The 18,314-nt window shown below is 39.7% G+C and overlaps 1 protein-coding gene across 6 annotated transcripts in view; it reads left to right on the forward strand.

Moving 5' to 3' along the window:
• The window catches only part of ST3GAL3 (ST3 beta-galactoside alpha-2,3-sialyltransferase 3), a 188,454-nt gene that overhangs the window by 30,943 nt on the left and 139,197 nt on the right, over nucleotides 1-18,314 (forward strand). For 3 of the 6 annotated variants that reach the window (XM_054211301.1, XM_054211303.1, XM_054211305.1), the window contains exons 3-5: nucleotides 7,669-7,716; nucleotides 9,646-9,780; nucleotides 18,174-18,216. In XM_054211301.1, coding sequence (XP_054067276.1) covers nucleotides 7,669-7,716; nucleotides 9,646-9,780; nucleotides 18,174-18,216 — 226 coding nt within the window. Of the gene's footprint in view, nucleotides 1-7,668; nucleotides 7,717-9,645; nucleotides 9,781-18,173; nucleotides 18,217-18,314 lie in introns of those variants that run through there. The other 3 variants (XM_054211302.1, XM_054211304.1, XM_054211306.1) reach the window with 3 other exon arrangements.

Consider the following 18,314-nt stretch of genomic DNA (forward strand, 5'->3'; position numbering starts at 1 on the left):
CTAGCTGGCGCGGGACACCACATCTTTTCTTTCAATTCATTCACTGCAGAATAAAGAAAACTGGCATGCTCAGACCACTTTAAAAATACATCTGTTCGGAACTTGCTTAGTTAATTTGCCACTTCATTACGAACGTCCTGATGGAAAAGGAGTGATGCACACAACAGCAAGTGTAAAAATTTGGTTAGGATTCATAAAATTTCATTAAAGAAATATCACTACATCTTTCAAATTCCGTATTGTGAAGAGAGTTTTAGTTTCAATTAAATGACAGGAAATTGAGAGCTGATAATTACTTTACAGTTTACAATGTAACCAGTAGAACTTCATGCCACTTAAAATTATTGAGACAAATGATAATACTTAACTATATTTGTTCTTAGCTCTCATGCCTTTTTTTTTTCTTTTTTTTTCCAAGGGAAAAAGGCAAATTGTTTATTTTTACAGTTGAGACTTGCTTAATTTCATCAAAGGGCTTGTTCCGGGTTGGACAGGTTATAGCAAGATTACCCATATTGGCCACGTTTTAGTTTGGCCGTCAGTTTGCAGAGACGAGCTCTGAACCAGCCGTGTCTGCGCTCCCTGGGCAGTGCTTGTGTGTGAGCCTCGTCCCTCTGCGTCCACTTCCTCGGCATGGAAACTGGTTGGCTCCAGGATGAAGCGGAAAAGGGACCTGACGTCTGGACAGAGTGGATAGCCAAGGAATTTGGGTTCAACTCTAAGCTTGACTGTGAAGTCATCTGTCAATAAAAAGGGTGTGCTATTAGGTCAGCCACAGAAATGGGGAGAGAACCTACATGGCCTACTTCAGTACTCTATGCTTTAAAAGTTAGTACGATATAAATGAGTATTTAAAGAGATGCTGGCTAGAGCAGCAATGCAGAAACTCTTTTTACTTTGTGCAGTGGATAAGTGAATTAATATTTAGATTGGAATGAAATTTTTCCATTATGATATTTCACAATGACACACATTCTCAAATGAGGGTGAATCTTCCCTCAGGTATGTTGTATGAAACAAGAACCAGCCCTTCCCGCATCTCCATACCAATACAAATATAGCCAGGTGGCATGCAGGACAGGCGTTCAAGTTTAGTCCAACAGAAACACTGTAGCTCAGCCTTGTTTTAAGAGAATTTCCTAAAGTAGAAAATCTGGAATTTATTGGAAGTCGTCTTTACAATCAGATGTTTCCTGTTGCTGAAGATGTGTCCTGTTGCTGAGTGACTTTCCCTTCCCATAAAGGGAATAAGTTTGAACTTTGAACCTGGGTCTCCTGTCAGTTGCAGACAGTGCTGGACTGAAACTCTTCATATGCTTTGCTTGCCAAAACTTGCAGTCCCAGTATTTACTGCTAGAAGCTTGCACATCTGTGATTAGGAAGTGTGCCTGTGCTGTGTGTGTGTGTCGACTTTATATATTCCTCATCTTGGATATTGAAAAATGTTACACTAACGCTGCTCAAACAATACGCTTGAGGTTGTAATTTCTTGTGGTGTCTAAGCATGGGAACACTACTAACTGTTTTTCACAGAGTATGTACGTAGGAGTTGAGATTACTAGTTAAGAGTGGTCTTATATATGTCTCCTTTAGCCTTCACTGATGTTGTGTGAAGTGGTGCGTAGGGTATATCATAGTTAGTGCCTTGAGTTTTTAATAAAGAATATGAGTAACTCAGAGCATCATTGACGCTGTGGTACAGAAGATGTTCTTGTAGTGAGCAGTGCTCTTAGCACAGAGCCATCTCACTGTGTCCAGAAAAAATTGGAGAATTAGGAAAATCAGTTGTACTATAGAAGAAAGATAAAGTGGAATAAACTAAGCAGTGGGGGGGAAGACAACATTAATGCAAAAGTAGGATACTTAATAAATTAGTAGGGTGGCATTTATCATTAGACTGAATAAATTACTTAGCCTTTCCCTAAATCTGTCTTTAGCAAGTAAAACAAAGCATTAGGAAGTGAAGGATGCCCTGTCAAGTAATTTCTAAGTACAGGCAATTGTTCCTGTGTTTTACTAAATCTGAGGAAGGACGTTCATACTCTAGGTATCTAAGCGAGATCTCTGTGAAACAGAACTGAAATTATTTAGTTCCCTTCAGTTCCTTGGATATAAGAATTATCCAGAATGTTGCATAGTCATGATAACAGTGGGGTTTTTTCCAAATGATTTTTCTTTGGGGCAAGGGGTATTCTGAGACCAATCTTTTTGCCAAATGAATTCCAACAGTAGCATGTTTTCTGAGAGTGGCACTGTTTTTCTGAGCTTCATTTTCTGACTAGATGAAACATAAGGATAGTTTTTGTTATTACTGGCCTTTTTGTCACTTAGTTATGAAGAACTTTGTGCATTAAGTGTTCCTTCTCTCGTATGTCTCAAGTTATAGAATATTGAACTCAAATAGAAAATAAATTTTGATTGCTACTGGGTTGTTTAATCCTAACCTTTTCAGTACTCAGCTGAAAAAGGGAAACAACTGAATGACAAACCCTTTTCTGTATGGATGGGCTTCTAATTCTGTGGTGAAAAAGCAGCACCTGAAGTCTTTCATTTCATTCTGACTCTGAATCAAAATTTTATTCTTTGATGTTGTTACCACAATTGCAATCCCCAGTCCAGGTGATGGAGCTCTGCAGGATATCTGGTCTCTGATCAAGGTCCGGAGGTAGAAATTACATTAAATGTTATTAAATATAGTTTGCAGGTCTGTAGGAGTCCATTGGAGTATCTGGAGAGCAGGGATATGGAATGAGAAACTTAGCAGTGATCACGCGTACAAGAAAGCAGTGCAGACCTCAGAGCTTGAGTCTCTGTATAAGGATGTGCCAAATTACAGCCTTATGTTGCAATGTATTATTGTATTCCCTGTTTGGCTTGGTCTGTGGAGCGTATTGCTGTAATGATATGCGGTATCGAGGCTGTGTTAAGCCTTTATTAAACTCTTACAACTCCTGTGGGACTGATGGTTTGTGGTTTCTCAGGACCACTTCCAAAGCAGCACACAATCATTTTTTTTACAGATTTTTTTTTTTCCTGGGGAAGTTGGTTTATTGCTAAAGTCTGGTTTTGTTTTAAAAGGGAAAAAAAAAAGAAAAAGGATAAAAGAAGTTATTGGTTCAGTTTATTTGGTTTCCAATAGGATGAGACAAATATCTGCAAATCCTTGCAGGGAGAATCTGTAAAAAACAAACAAACAAAAATATTAGTGATTTCTCAGAGGGACTTACTGTAAAAGTCTTAACTGAAATTCTGAAACAGCACTTAGGTAAACATACAGGTTATATACACTTCTTGATTAAATGTGGATTATATTTGTTGTTCTCATTCTGTGTTGCCAGTGCTTGTTTTCAGTTTGTATATTGCATTTTCATCAATGATGAAATCAAAGCAAGGACAGTATGTGCATTGGAAGTTGGTCCACATGTTTGCTCTTACATCATTTCAGGAACATGACACAATTGGGCTTTAAGAGCTGCTTCCAAACATCTCTCAAGTGCAGTACCCATGCATGACATTAAATGTTTATCCTATGGTGTCCATATCTCTTTCTTGGAATATGAAACTTAAGATGCTTTCCAATATGACCTTGTTTCTCTATCTCCTACAAATCTGCAGTTTGTTGGTCAGGATCACAGCTCCTTTACGAGGACCCAAATCTTCATTTATTTCTCTGTTCAGAGACTAGAGTAGTGGAAGAGATACGTCAATCTGTAAGGAATAGCAGCTAAATAGTTATCTGGTGTGCAGAAATGCCTAGACCTAAAGTGCACAATATAAGCAGCAAGATGAGTAATTTAATTTGCCTGCGCTGGGGACAGGGGAGTGTGGTACAGAGTTATCCAGGCCCTGAGACTCCTCATGGTTAACAAACCAAACAGGAGGAAGGACTTGCGGGAGACCTAAGGTGGGGAACACTGGAGTGGAAAGGGATGTGTACGTGTGAAGAGATAAAGGGTCAGTGACACTTGAAGTGCATCCCTTGCCTTGAAATACAATCAATCCTCATACCTGGGTGGCTTGTCTGGACTGTGGTGTAAGTGCAGCAGCAAATGTAGCCACTTCAGATTTGCAGGACTTCTGGTTTTTTACTTCAGGACAAAACCATGCAAATCCAGTTGTGTTCCCTCAAAGGCAAGTTCAGCTCTTCGTCCTGCATGGAGCATTGTTGGAACAGAGTTTAAATTTGTTCCCAGAGCAGCATTGAGTCTCTCTGCACAGTCTGCCTTGGAGCTCTTGGTTCCTGAACCAAGCAGGATCCTTGTGTGTGTTCCATAAGAGTGAGATCTCCTGGAAGAGGAGTCTCATACTGCCCTGTTCCACACTCCAAAAGGGCTGTGGTTGAGCACGTTCACATAGCCCTGCACAACGCTGTTTTTTGGGGGATGATGGAGCAGATTCATGTGTTGGTCCAATTTTTGATGCCGTAGCTGGATGGTGGGTGGGAAGGGAAGGTGACCCAGAGCATAGGTCCCAATGCAACTTTTACCCAAAGTTGACACAAAATTACCCAAAGCAACTTTGCAAGTCTGGCTGGTGAGGTCTCAGATGTTCTTATTCCCAGCACTGAGTGCCTTCTAAATAAGTGAGTGTTTCTGCTGCCTTTGCTGCTTCTGACGGATTGGATCTGGTCCAGAATTGCATTTGGATTTTGCTGTATCTTGGTTTTGGTTTTTTTTTCCTTTTCTTTATTAAGCTGCTGTAGCCACTAAAAAAATTATTGTAGCTGACATGAAAACAGATGTAAAAGGCTGGCATTGTGGTGTATGCAGCCTTAAGCTGTGCATGTTGGCAAGTTATTGGGTGTCAGATTTCATGATTTGGGCATAAAGGCTGCTCTTGAGTTAAGAAGGCAGAAAAAACCCCCACTTAATCTGCTTTGTGGAAGTAGGTAGCTGAAAGGTTAGGGTCTGCTCCTTCAGACATAAACACTTCTTGGCACCCAAAGCAAGGGCATATGTAAGTGTGTATGTTTTACATAGTGTCTTGTTAAGTTTTATTTGCCTTTGAAAGATAGAACAGATTCAGGGCTGTGGGGGAAGGCACTGGGCACAGACTGAGCAGCCGCTTTGTCTCTGGAAAAAAATTTCTAGAAGGCTGGGAGGATTGTGAGCTGAGAGATATCTGGAAGAGATTTGAAGCTAGAGGCAAAGAAGCTGCTGTTCTTGTGTTCGTGGAAGCAGGACTTGGTGTATTTGCAAATAAATCTGGCTTGCCTTAAAGAAATGTTTATCTTCATCATCTTCTGAAAAAAAATAACCTGTAGCTCTGAATTTGGCTGAATGCAGATAGCTGTCTGAGTGGAAGAAAGGTGACACAAGATTATCTTCTCAGCCTTTTTCAAGTTCACAACTTCTTCCCTTTTGAAGTGTTAATGCCAGAATTAAACATGGTATTTTAATAAAGGTCCATGGTTTGTGAAATTACTTGGGATATAATGCACGTTATTCACAGTGAATTTGAGGTCGAAACTGTGAAACTAATAGTCACGTGGAGGACTGGATCGGAGGGAGCTCACATGCTTACTCTGCTTGTAATTCTTTTTGTTTATAGGAGGAAGATAATGTTCTCAGTTAAGGGAATAAAACATTATACTGTTTTTGTGGGCTGCAATAATTGTATTAATTTGGTGCTTGCAATACTTTTCAGCCATTCTCAGATAAGTCCTAATATTTCATGCATAGTGTTTGAATGCAAAATATATTGGAGGAAAATGAACAACGTTCAAATTTGGCATTAACTACAAAGCAATACTTTATGTTGATAAAAATCTGAAGTTTTTTAAAAGTAGAACCCCACAGAGATACTTCAGAATTAATTGATGGCAGATGAATTTAATGCAGTTAAAATGAATTAAACCCCTTGCTATTTAGAATAATATAAAGATGTCTGAATTTTATTCCCAAAAGAGGAAATACAGTTGTTAAGTCCAGATGGATTTTTATTTTTATTGGAATAAGTTTTGAGACTAGTAATATCTTTCTTTTTTCCTTATTATTTAATGTTACTAACACAGTGTTGGATCTGGGACAGCATAGGCATGCTTTTTAAAAATTGTTTTAAATCCAGTTAAATGAACAGTTTTACTAGTTTATTTTGAAAATTAGCACTTTCTTATTGAATTTGTAAGATTTGGAAAATAAGTATGAGGGTGATGTACAGTATAGAAAAGCCAAGGGCTCCGTCCTATGTCAAGTTATTGTCAGATGAAATGAGGTAACTCAAATGAGGTAACTGTCCGTGTCTGCAACTGTAGCCTGCCCAAATGTAAGGTGATGCAGTGGGAGCTTAACAACTTTTCAGCATCCGAAATCTGATTGTGCTTGGGCTTTTTGCTCTGCACTGAGGGCTTGCGCCGAGGCAGCTGCTGAGGTGCTGCAAAGGATGCGTGATCAGTTCATCACATCTGAGGCCTCAGTTACAAAGAGAAACTTTAAGGGATTCAATCTGTTCATTTAGCTGAAGATGAGAGGCAGTTCTGCTCTTGCTGTGTCAGTTTAAAGCTTCTCATTCCATAAAATTATTAATAATATCATGCTGGTTTGTTCTTCGCTGTGTTTTTTACCCATTGATAAGTTGTCTTTAAGTTCTGTGCCCAGTTCTGCGCCACTGGTGGTGGAGTAGAATTCAGTAGAGTTTCTCCTTCAGTTGAGATTGGCATCAAAATGAATGGCAAACCAAGAGGCTTACTACCAAAATAAGTGTTGGTTTGTCTTAAGTAAGAGTACACCTGGACCCCATCACCACCACCATTGAGCATGGTACCATATTGTAGCTCCACTTGGAACAGAATATCAAATTATTACTGATAAATTTTGCAAACAGATTCTAGGCTGGGAGAGTGGTATATGGGGAAAAGGAATGACTAATAAAAGGATCTGGATCATGTGGTGAGCTAAGTGCAAACAGACAATAAGGCTTTTTACATGGCCGAATGTCAAGTTGCATGTATATTGCATGCACTGTAAACCACAATTGAAGCAAAGTGTGCCCCATCATATGAAACAGTGACTAAAAATACGGGGCGTTAACTGGTGAGCAAGAGTCATCATTGCGATCATGGATGAAAGCACTGTTGTGATCCCCAGATGGCAAAATAAAAGGGTGTCAAGCAGAGAGAGTATATTTCTTGATACGTAACACACATGCTGTATATAGTACAAAGGTGAAGGATACTGATAAATTGAAATGTATTCAGCTGGGGAGCCACTAGTGTGAGTAAAGACGTGGAAAACATGGTGAGAACTTCAAGGAGCGCAAAATGCTTGTCTTAGCAGTGTCAGGGAAGAGTTGATTGTAGCAGGCGAATCCCCCAAGTGGGGACAAAATATTGATAATACATTTAATAAGAAAAAAGCTTTCCAGTCTAGCAGTAGAAAGGATATTATGATTCAGTTTTGATAAGGTTGACCAAGCTTATTAGGCATAAAATGAAGTTAATTTCAATAAATTATAGCTACTTTGTTGGGTAATGACATCGTGATCTGTTGCATACTCCAGTGTTCTGCCTTTGCTAGACACCTGTTGTTTTGTCCGGCTGGTGAAGAGGTTGTTCTGCTTCCTGGCGGAAGGGAGCGTAAGGTGTTATTTAAGCAAAATAACAAGAAAATGTTACGGCAAGAAATGGTGCTAAGAAAAAGGGGAAAATGAACTTGTACTCTTGTGTTACAGATTCAGTGGTTCTTTCCTTTGACTCCGTTGGACATACAATAGGCTCAGGTACAACATTGCCTTCTTCTCTATCTCCCACCTCATGACAAGGCTTCTACTTAATCGGACATGGTAGCCATGTTGGGAGGCAAGTCACCGAGTCAGACTTTTGTGGGAATCAACCCTCTAGACAAAGTGGGTGAATAGGTCCTTTTGTAAATGTAGTGGAAGTATTAAGGGTCTTAGTGTGACACAAGGATTAACATGTGGGACCCTTCCCATTACCCAGCAAGGCAGATGACCTGGACACGTTACATGCGTTAGTGATGCGGTTTGTGCTTCTTTTCTCATGTGAAAGGCATTAAGATGATGTCACCCACCAGCTGAAGAAAAACTGTTCCATGCTACTAGGAGAGTTTCTCAGCTAAACAAACAGTTGAGTTATTTGGGGAAAGACATCAGGAATGCTTCCAGGAAGGAGAAGGTGAAAGAGTCGTAGCTAAACAAATAGGGCTGGAAACTTTTTTTTTTTGGGTGGAGATTGACCAGCATTATCAAACCCCAGGGCAAATCCTCCCCAATCTAATTTCCTTTGGAACCTGAGCATGACCTTCAATTAAACTGAACCATAAATCAAAAATTCTTTTGTACTGGGGGCACTTCATGAGCCCAGTAACTATCCATTTGGCTATGTTTAATATGTGAGCTGTAGCCAAGGCACACCATAGTGAGCATGATACTTGATGAAATCCATTTTACAGCGTATGTATAATGATATATGAAGTGCAAAGGAAAGGCTAAGAATTACTCTTATAACTTAAAACCCCTTAAAAGATGGGGGTATTTACTGTCTTGCAGAAAAGAAAAAAATAATCCAAGTGAAGGTTTTGTATTTTATCTTCCTTACTAGCCTTTCCTCTTAGGTTGATAGGGGGAACGTGCTGCCTTCCAACATAGCACCTGTCTTCTGCCTGCACAGTTTGAAAGAGAGCCTGCTGCCTGACACTAACAGCAAAGCTTGAACACAGATTTCCAATGTACTAACCCCCGAGCTAGTGGTAGTAACTTGCTTTGTTTACAACACCCTAAATGCTTTCTGCTCTCCTTGCATCTTCTCTAAAACTTGTATCTGGAAATGGATCTATTGTGGGTGCATGGTCTGATGTGGGAGCATCATTAAGGTGCTGAGTGCAGAGTGGATACGTTGTTGTGTTTGTGAGGGGAAGAGACCCTCTATTGACTCCCTTCTACTAATTAATATCAGTCATAACTGAAGTGTGTTGTTGCCTGCCTCCTCCTTTATTGGGTGATGGTTTCTTTGGTCCGCAAAAGTAGCTGGGAAGTTGTATAGGTTTGAGATATGAAATCTGTGAGGAAAATTCAGGGAAACGTTTTGATTAGATGAGTATGTCTGAATAGGCATACCTACACTGGAGTTATGCTGGATTGACGTTGGTACAAATAAGACCAGAATTTGTTCTGGAGTAAAATTTTTAAATATTACCTATGGATTTTTTTTCCTAATACTATTTTGGCCTCTATCTGTTGTGAAAACAGTTAACCCTGTGGATTAGCTTCAAAAATAGTTCAACTGCTCCGTGTCTTCTGGAGTTGTGTTAACATGGAGAGTGGGTGACAAGCTAATGTAAGCCAGCGGACTGCCTGGGTCTGCTTTAAAAGCACTCGTCTTTGTTCTGCCTGTATATTGCAACTCAAGCTTGGATTGGTTAGGAGTAAGACAGTAAAATTTGATCGTTTGTAAATCCTTCCGCTGCAACAAGATTGGATTTCTTCATTGAAGAAATATGAAGAAAACTCATATATTTGAGAAGGGAGACTCAGAAATGTCGGAGAGCGCTGTATGTTTATTGCTTTCGTATTTAGTACTTTGCATTCACTGTGCTGCAAACTTTAACTTGCTCTGAACTGATATGTGTAATAACATGTCAAGATGTGTGATGTCTGTCCGACTGAGGGATAGCTTTCCTTGTTGAACAGGAAGGAGAGAGAGAAAAACTGTGGCTATTGTGCTTCCGCTGTCCATCCCATCTCACCTTGCTGCAGACCCAGGAAAAGACAGAGCCCAGAAAGAACCCAAAGAAACAATGGCAGCTCCAGGCCCAGCCATTCCTAGTAGGTGATGTTTCAGGTTGGGGTAAGAAGGGACTAAAGTTACGTACTTTGAAACATTAAAATACATATACCCTTTTCTTTATCAGTGAGAATTAAACAGATGTGAATAATAGTGTCCCTGTTAAGATTTCATGCTGCTTAACACTAGTACTCATTGACTTATATTTGCATATTGAACAGCATCTTAGAATTGCTCTTTTGTAATTGTTAATCGTGCCATGTGAAGGGCAATGTCTTGTTGCAGCTTCTGTATTTTATTTGAATTGACTGCCTCTCCTTATCTCGGTTTTCTCCTTAACTCCTTGTCCCACGTGCAAATCTCAGTTTTCAGGGAGGCTGGAAATCTGTCCTTATGCATTTCAGATTAATGACGCTCTCTAGGTTATTCTGGATAAATTTCCTGAACTGAGTGTTCAGAAAAATCATCTGACTCTGGAGCCTTAAATAATCTTCATGGAAGATTATTAGTCTAGAGGACATGAGAATCAAATATGCTTGGAGTGAGACTGAACTGAGGTTCACGCTGTGGTCTAGCCTTCGTGAGTCCAGATGTTTTTGTGATTCTCTTCATAATTGCCCCTTCCCTTGAAAGATAAAGTTTAAGCAGCAAAGATAAATGTTTGATGTGATGTCTAGGCCAGTGTTTCAGCTGAAACCATTTCAGAAAGGACAGTGTCATGCTCTGAACTTGGGAAACATTAAGCAGGGCACAGGGTGTTTGAGGAGACCTAGATTTCATTTGTTTGCCATAGACAGCTAGTACTTTTTTTTCCCTTTTCCCTCTCTTGTTGCTTTGTTTTACTTCGTTGCTAGCAAATCAAACATTGGACTTTGAAAGTCAGATTTATGCCCCTGCTATTTTTGTTCAAGACTCTTTCTACCTCCTGTGTCTGAGAGCAAGCAAGTTACATTTTTCTCCTCTAAGCCTCATTACGATAGGAGCGCATTGAATGTGCAACTTTCCCATCTGCTAGGGTGCTTGCTGGAAATATTGAGGTTCTAAATACCTTTCGGCTGTAGACTTACACGGTTGTTAGATGTGTTTGATTGCAGTACTGGCCACCGGTTGTAGAGCAGTTATTCTCACTGCAGGCTTAAAATGCAGTAGTTCTAACATCTCCAGCAACTATGTGTTACCTACATCTTGCTCAAATTACTTGACTATTTCAACTTTCTAGCATGAGAGAAAAAACATTGGTGACTTGCAGAAGATCACTTGCTGTTCTTTGGCTTTCTCGATGAGAATTTGTTAGTACAGGTGGCTACAATTACAAACTCTGATCTTTTCTGGATTTCTAGGTTAGTGGTTATTAATTTAGGTATTATGTTGATTAATAGAATTTGTGAGGCTCTGGTAGGTGTTCTTGGTTTGAGGAAAACAATTTTAATTTATGTTTGGAGCTGATGTGGTTCTAGTGTGTTGGATTTCTTGTGTTGTTTTTTTTCCCCCCAAATTGCATTTCTGACTGTCTGTCTTAACACTACATGGTAGTGATGGGAAAGGAGAGGTGAACTTATTATGCTGCGTTTTTCTGCTTTCCTGTAAAGTAGAAAATAAATGAGAAAGATTATACATTTTTTTTCTGCTGGTTTTAGTGGCTTTATTCTGAAAAAAATGCTTTTTCCCTTTTCATTTTTGATTAATGAAGTTCTACTTCTTTCTTTCTTTGAGCTGTAGGCTGTGGGAGCTGCTTGAACCTTTGCCAATGACTGTCATGTATCGGTTGCATAGTCCTTATGTGACTTTGCCAGCATGTTCAGTATCATCATCTGTCTTATTAACGTTCTATTCCTACAATTGAAAATACAGCTGCGAATGAGTTGAGGTGCTAATGCTGAGAAGTAGCTTAAAGAATACCTCAAAATAAAAGTATTTTAATGGGATTTTTCTCTATCATGTGGCATCTCTCTGCATCAAGTCAGTACGTCTTGTAAGTCACTAAAAGCCAATATAGATTACTGTTTTGTTAATATTGTTCTTGACTTTTATTAGGAAATATGATACAATTTCTAAAATAAAGAATATGTCGGAAGATTCAGTAGGGCCGCATTAACTCCATTAGCCAAGTGGATACATGGTAGTAAATGAAACAACTGTTTATTTAGCAAAGGTTGCAGTCTGGCTTTAAACAGATGACTCCCTGGGAAAAGAAAAAGGGCATATGCAGTTCAGAGATGGAAATTTTTCATCTTCCTATTGGAGCCTTTCATAAATTCAGCTTAAAGCAGTCAGTTGCTTTTCTACTGATGAGGTTGCTATAGTTTTTATTAGTAAAAAAATTGTAAGGAGTTACATAGTCTATGTTAAGGTAACCAGACCCATTTAAAAAGTAATATGCTAGAATGACCTCTGTTTTACTGTACCCACTTTGGAGGTAAGACAAGCAGGCAAAAGACCTTCCTGATGGATGACCCATACAGCACTATCAGCAAGTGATTGCTTATTTGTTCTTTCTGTGCCTGGAGGATGAATAATGTAGTTGCAGTGTCTAATGAAGGAGACCCCTCTGGTGTATTGCTTTCCTCAGGCTGTAAAGCTGGGCCAGATGTCTTTGGGGGCCCTAATCAGGCATTACAGGGCGGGGGGTGGGGTGGGGGAACCACCTTAAGTTACAGAGCTGGAAATTACTTCCTTTTGCTGATAAATCTGAAACAATAAGTATTAGTATCCTCATGATTTTAGGTGTCACCAGGGCGTGCAGGGGTTCATGGCTGGAGGCAGATTTCCCCCTTCCCTGCTTTGAACTCACAGGTCTGCATTTCAGTTGTGCTGATAGTGCTTGGTGTATCTATTTCCATCAAATATGGCTTTTCTCATCAGGTGCACTACCTGGAAAATGAACATTGAGCTTGGTGCAGCAGGATTGGTGTCTCTAGATTAGTTTGCATAGTCTAGGAACGTTTTTAATAGAAGTGAAATTCCAAGTTTTGCTGCTGATATTGAGAATTGTTCTGTGGTTCTTTGTTTGCTGCTTAGAATATTGCCCAGTTCTAACCATTTTGCCTGAACTATTCCAGGGAAGAAGGAGCATACTTCAAGTTTATGATGTTTTCTTAAAAATTTAAGTTATTCCGTATTTTCTGAGAATAAAATTCTAGGTAGAAGTAGTATTGTCAAGGAAGGTTCTTTTGCTCCGCAGGAAAAAAGGGAGCCTAATATGAGGCTAAATATTAGAAGTTGTTGAAGAATCTTTTTTTTTTTTAACACACATGGTTGAAACGTCAAATGGGCAGAGAATGCCTTTCCTTGCCCTGTAAAAATACACAGAAGGAACAGAACTGACATCTGTAAAGATAACTGCTTAACCCTTGCAGCCCAGTGCTAGAAGCATGATTCACCAGTCTGTGTCTGCACGGAGCTAAGGACTGGGCTTTATGTTGCCAGCACACTTGGGATTCTCCCTGGTGTTACTTGGATAATCTGGAGAAAAAGGCTGTTAAACTTGTATGCAAAAGAGTAAATGGAGATGAGGAAAAAAAACTGGAACATAAAACTTGGGAGGTGGGCATCAGTCTATGCAGGGACAGGGCTGCGGAGCCCAGGTGGCCTCAGCTCTACCCCTTCTGAACTTGGCTTTACAATCTTTTTTTTTTTTGGCAGTTATTTAAATAGCCTCAGAAAAGAACGCCTTCATCAGTATGTTCCATCACTGAAGAGGTTAAAGCTGAAAATCCTAATGAAAGGATGCAACTTTAAGACCTTGTTTGTCCGGTACTTCCATTGTTGCTCAGTAATCCTGAGTGGTATTTTTATTTAACCCTGGAAGAAAACCTTTCTTTTGTCCTTTTCAGTTGATCCATTACATATGGCTTTTTTCATTAATTCCTTCTTTTCTCTTGAGTTCTAGCAGAATTGCTTTACATCAGCTGAACTTGTGTAAATGTCTGTGTGTGTGTTCTTAATCTAAAGTGAATGTGAGGTGTTTGACCTTTTTCATTGCAGGGTGAGTCACTTTACCTGGCCTTTGACACAGATGTAGAACCTGTGGACAGTGACCGAAGCTTAGCTCAGTTGCAGCCTCAGTTCCTCAGAGACCCAACTGCACTGGACAGGATGAAATGTATCAGGGTGGTCTGAGCTGCTCCTGACAGGACTTCTGTTTCCTGAGTGTCATACCTGTTTCTTTGACAAGCACAAACATTTTGAATAAAATAGCTAAAAGTGAATGTTCTGCCCTCCCTCCTGGACTTGCAATTGCCAGTTAAACACAGAACTAGAGCTGCATATAGCCCATCTCTTTAAAGAGTTTAAATTAATTTTCTGTTTCTGTGGGCAAAGTTATTTGTACTGTGCTTCTAAGTAGCTAGATTTTAAAGGAATAGTACTCAAGTCGTCAGTGAAATCATTTACGGGTAGTTTGGAAGGATAAAATCAGTGAGCCAAGTTAATTCCTGGATTGTTGATTTCTGATTAGTAGCATAAGGGGAAAATTTTGCGCATTTGCTTTTAAATAGTTATATTGGCTACAGATGCAAAATGCAATTTGAAAACTTGAAAGATATTGTACACTGTGCTTTATAGCTTTTTGGGTGGTCTGTACGGAGTTTATAGACGTTAGACGAGGCATTTCTCACTTGCTGCCTGGTAGCTGGATTTCTGTTGGATACTTGGGAGAAATTTCCATGCTAATGCCAGCATTGAATTTGGCACATCATTTATAGAAATTGCTATGCTTGGCTGTACTTCTGTTCATATAATCTGAATTATATGCTTTATTATGAAATTGTTGTCAGTTATTAAATTCTTATTCAATTGCGATCTTCCTGGAAATGTACAAATGCATTTTATTTCTGACCTAAGAAGACCTCTTGTTCTTATGGAACATAATGAAAATTCATTTCTCACGTTCATTCACTTCTGTGCTTCTATATGCTACTGTACCCCAATGGCAGCTGAGATGTGTAGCTTCCTAGCACAAGTGAGCGTGTGGTCCTTAGATTTTCGTGCTGTCTTTTAATACTGTTGCCTTTATCCCTCATGGCCCTTTCAGTCTTTTACGGGCTGAGAATGTAAAGCCTTGTTCAGGTTCTTCCGTGATGCTCTTCTAGTGGATGCAAAGTAAGTTCTTTATTATCTTTACTCATTTTTGGCTTAAAAAACCCCTACCAAACAAAACCCAAAAACCACGCACAAAAAAGCCCACAAAAACAAACCACAAACTTTTCCTTGGTCAAGGATGATCAGGTTAGAGAAAATCCTATTCCATACAGCCATGTAAGTGCCTTGTCTGGAGCCTGCTTGGTGAGACGTGGCCTGAGCCAGACCAGGCCTACCAGCCTGGTTAGATCTGAAGTGAGTTCTCCAGAACCACACCTGTTCGTAGCTCTGCACTGTGCTTCAGTGCAGAGACCCCCTTATGGGGGATCATCATGATGATGTTGGCAGAGGCCAATATTAAATCACAGTTAACATGGCCAGCTGGCCCAAGCTAGTTCTTGGTGGAGATGCTGGAGTATTTTTGCCTTGTTCTCTCTAGCTGTTTTGTCCCATTTTCTCTAATATTCTAAGTACTTCTGTATCCCATTGCATGAAAAAGAGGAGATATGTTTTTGTGTATCAGCTCATTAACCTGGTGAGTAAGGCTTTAAAGTAAAGTGATGGGGGTGAAAAGCAACCTGTAGGTTAGGGCACAGAGAGGTTCCATGGGGGCCGGGGCAGGCTCTTGCAGCCAGTACTTTCGAGGGAGGGAAGGGTAGGACTGGGATTGCCCCTTCTTTTAGCTGCGAGCTGTATGATCAGCTCAGACCATCTCCTGTAATCATCACACCCTGACCATGCTGTATTTTAGATTCAGTTGTACTTGTCTTTGATTTAGTGGGTCTGTGTTTTATTTTGTTTTAAATTAAATACAATACTCCAGACAAGGATTGCCTTTTCCTGAAGCTGGGCTATGTGTGTTTGTCTTTCTCCAGGGATTTGGGGTTTTATCTGTCTTTTGTGAATCCAGACCACTTCCAGCTAGCCCGTGGGCTGCACTGCTGTGTGTTGCAGTGGCTTTTGGCCCCTGCGTTATGGTGATATAGCTAAATGATATTGGAAGTCTGTAAAAAGACTCTTGATTTTTGCTAAAATGGAAGCTAACTTTGAATATGTAATTTCCAGGCTCCTAGTGTCTTTCTTGGGGGAGCAACATGTGATAGAGATTAACTTCCAAGCCCATAGTAACGCTGTGACTTCTGTAAGTCCTGGTGAATGTGAGACGGCTCATGGTGAGCGCAGCGTTTCTCTGCCTGCAGTAGTTTGCACATGTCATGAGCCAGTGAGAGGAAGGAGCATAGATTCTTCTGGTTTGGTGTTACAGCCTGAAAGGAATATTCATACCCTGCTGAAAATCAAGAACACACCTGTGCTTCTAGTTTGAAACCAGAAATGTTATTTTGTTTTGCTATACTTCATACATTTTTTATTTTTTTTTGAAAGTGCCTGTTGCAAGACAGTTGATATATATAATTCTTATGAGATTACTTTATACCTCTCTTAATAATCATCCGCGAACATCAAAAGTAACCACTTTAAACGTAGGGAAGGTGAAATGCATGTGACAGAAGGTAAATCTTATGAAATATTGCAATGGAGGTATGTCATCTGTGGCACGTAGCATTTAGTATGTGTGTTGCTTTCTGGTGCTTTGGTTGCAGAGCTCATAAAGTGCTGAGTTAACAGAAAGCCCAGGATGTTGTTGTAGTTATGAGGTGATGTATCTCTTAGTGCATTTCCTCTTCTTGTATTTCCTGTTGGGAAGAAGGGAATGTTAGACTGAATGGGATAAGATTGATGACAGGTTAGTCAGTGGCTGTAGATGTTTTAAAACAAAAAAAAAACAACACAAAATCAAACCAAAACAAAAAACCAATAATAATACAAAAATCTGCTCAGTATGGGTGCTGTTTTGTGGAAGGGGGAAGTGTTAATAAAAATTGAAGGCATCCTTTTTTTCCCAGAATGGATACCTTCCTATGCACGATCCTACACGCGGAGGAGGTAAGGCTAGACAGGAAATAATTTCTTGTAGGAGGAATAAACTGGGAAGTTATGAGGAAAGCAGCACATGGGGTAAACACAACCGTCAGTATGTGGAAGGTGGAGGAGAAATGCACAGGTGCACTTCGAACATCAAGTGGGTGGCACGCGGGTGCTGGCAGAGAGCGGATAGTATGTGTCAATATCAAGTGCACACGTGTTCTGCAACTTCTGTTACCCAAGATACGTCAAACATAATTCCTCCCTTGGCTCAGGAATTAAATCTTAATGGGATTTAAATCAGTGGCACAGTTTATACTGACCTATCTGGTGCAATTGGTCTGTTTTAGGCACATGTTTAGGCTTTCCTGTTCTGCTGGTAAGTGATAGCATGAAAAGCTTGTGATTTCGTTAAGTAAGCTACTGCAGCGGAATTTCTGGTGATGTTTCATAAAGAAAGCAAACTTCTCTGTTTCCACTGAGCTCTTTCTAAAAGGCTATGAGAATTCCCACACCCCCCCCCCTTGTTTCTTTTAATATACATCCTAATGATCCCCCAGATCATTAAGCTCTGGAGGGATTATCTTTTACTTCTCTGTTTGTATTGGGGGTTTTTATTGTATGGCAGTGAGACCCAGTGATCCTTAGTGTGAGGAGGCCCCTGAGCTTAACGCAACACAAGAAAGACGCTACACCTTTTAGTTTTTCTTGTGTATCTCATGTGAATTCTAATAGTTTTAATTTTTGTATCAAGTGTTTGATTTACGAGATCAAAATGTATTCAAAGATGCTGGATGCAAAGCTTACTTTATACAGGAGTTACGGATGTTCTGAGTGATAACTTCGTTTCTGTAGCTGTTCCCTGTTAGTGGCATAAACTCTGACTTTGCAGTTTCCTATTGAACAACATCACCTGAACTTGAAGCTTTTTTGCTACCGTGAGTGACTTTATCTTGAAGATGGACTGCTTAATTATGAAGTTATGCTTGGAATAGACAAGGAATCAAGAAAAATTTCAAAGCTCTACCACATCAGGACCTAGGAGGAGCGTTTGTCATACAAATTGCTGGCAAAATGATTTCTACTGCAAGCAGGAAAGCTTTGTATATCACTGCGTGATTTCAGTAGTGCTTTGTTTTTATGACTACAGATATCTCGGTTAATTCTAATGATTTATAAATTAATGATTACCCACACATTCTCTTGCTTTAGTATTTCTTGGAGATTCAGAAATGTTAATTTGGGAATACCCTGAAGTAACAATAATCTGCGATAACAGCTGCTAGTGACTAGAAGTTACAATATAGTTATTTTCAGTTAGAAATAATTATTGCCCTTCCATAAGGACTTGCAGCTTTTTGGTTTTGGTGCCTTTTGCAGAGGAGACGCTTGCAGTTTTTATGATATTGTGTCCCTTGCTTTTGTTTTCCAGAATATGACAAACTGGGCTTTCTCCTGAACCTGGACTCAAAATTGTAAGTAGAACAGTAGGACTCTTCTTTTTTTTCTGTAGTTACACGTTTCTGTTGTAAGCAAGTTTTATGTCAGCTGGCAGTTGGCTTGCTGGACTATA

The sequence above is a fragment of the Rissa tridactyla genome, chromosome 8 (assembly GCF_028500815.1).
Source record: "Rissa tridactyla isolate bRisTri1 chromosome 8, bRisTri1.patW.cur.20221130, whole genome shotgun sequence".
Lineage (NCBI taxonomy): Eukaryota > Metazoa > Chordata > Aves > Charadriiformes > Laridae > Rissa > Rissa tridactyla.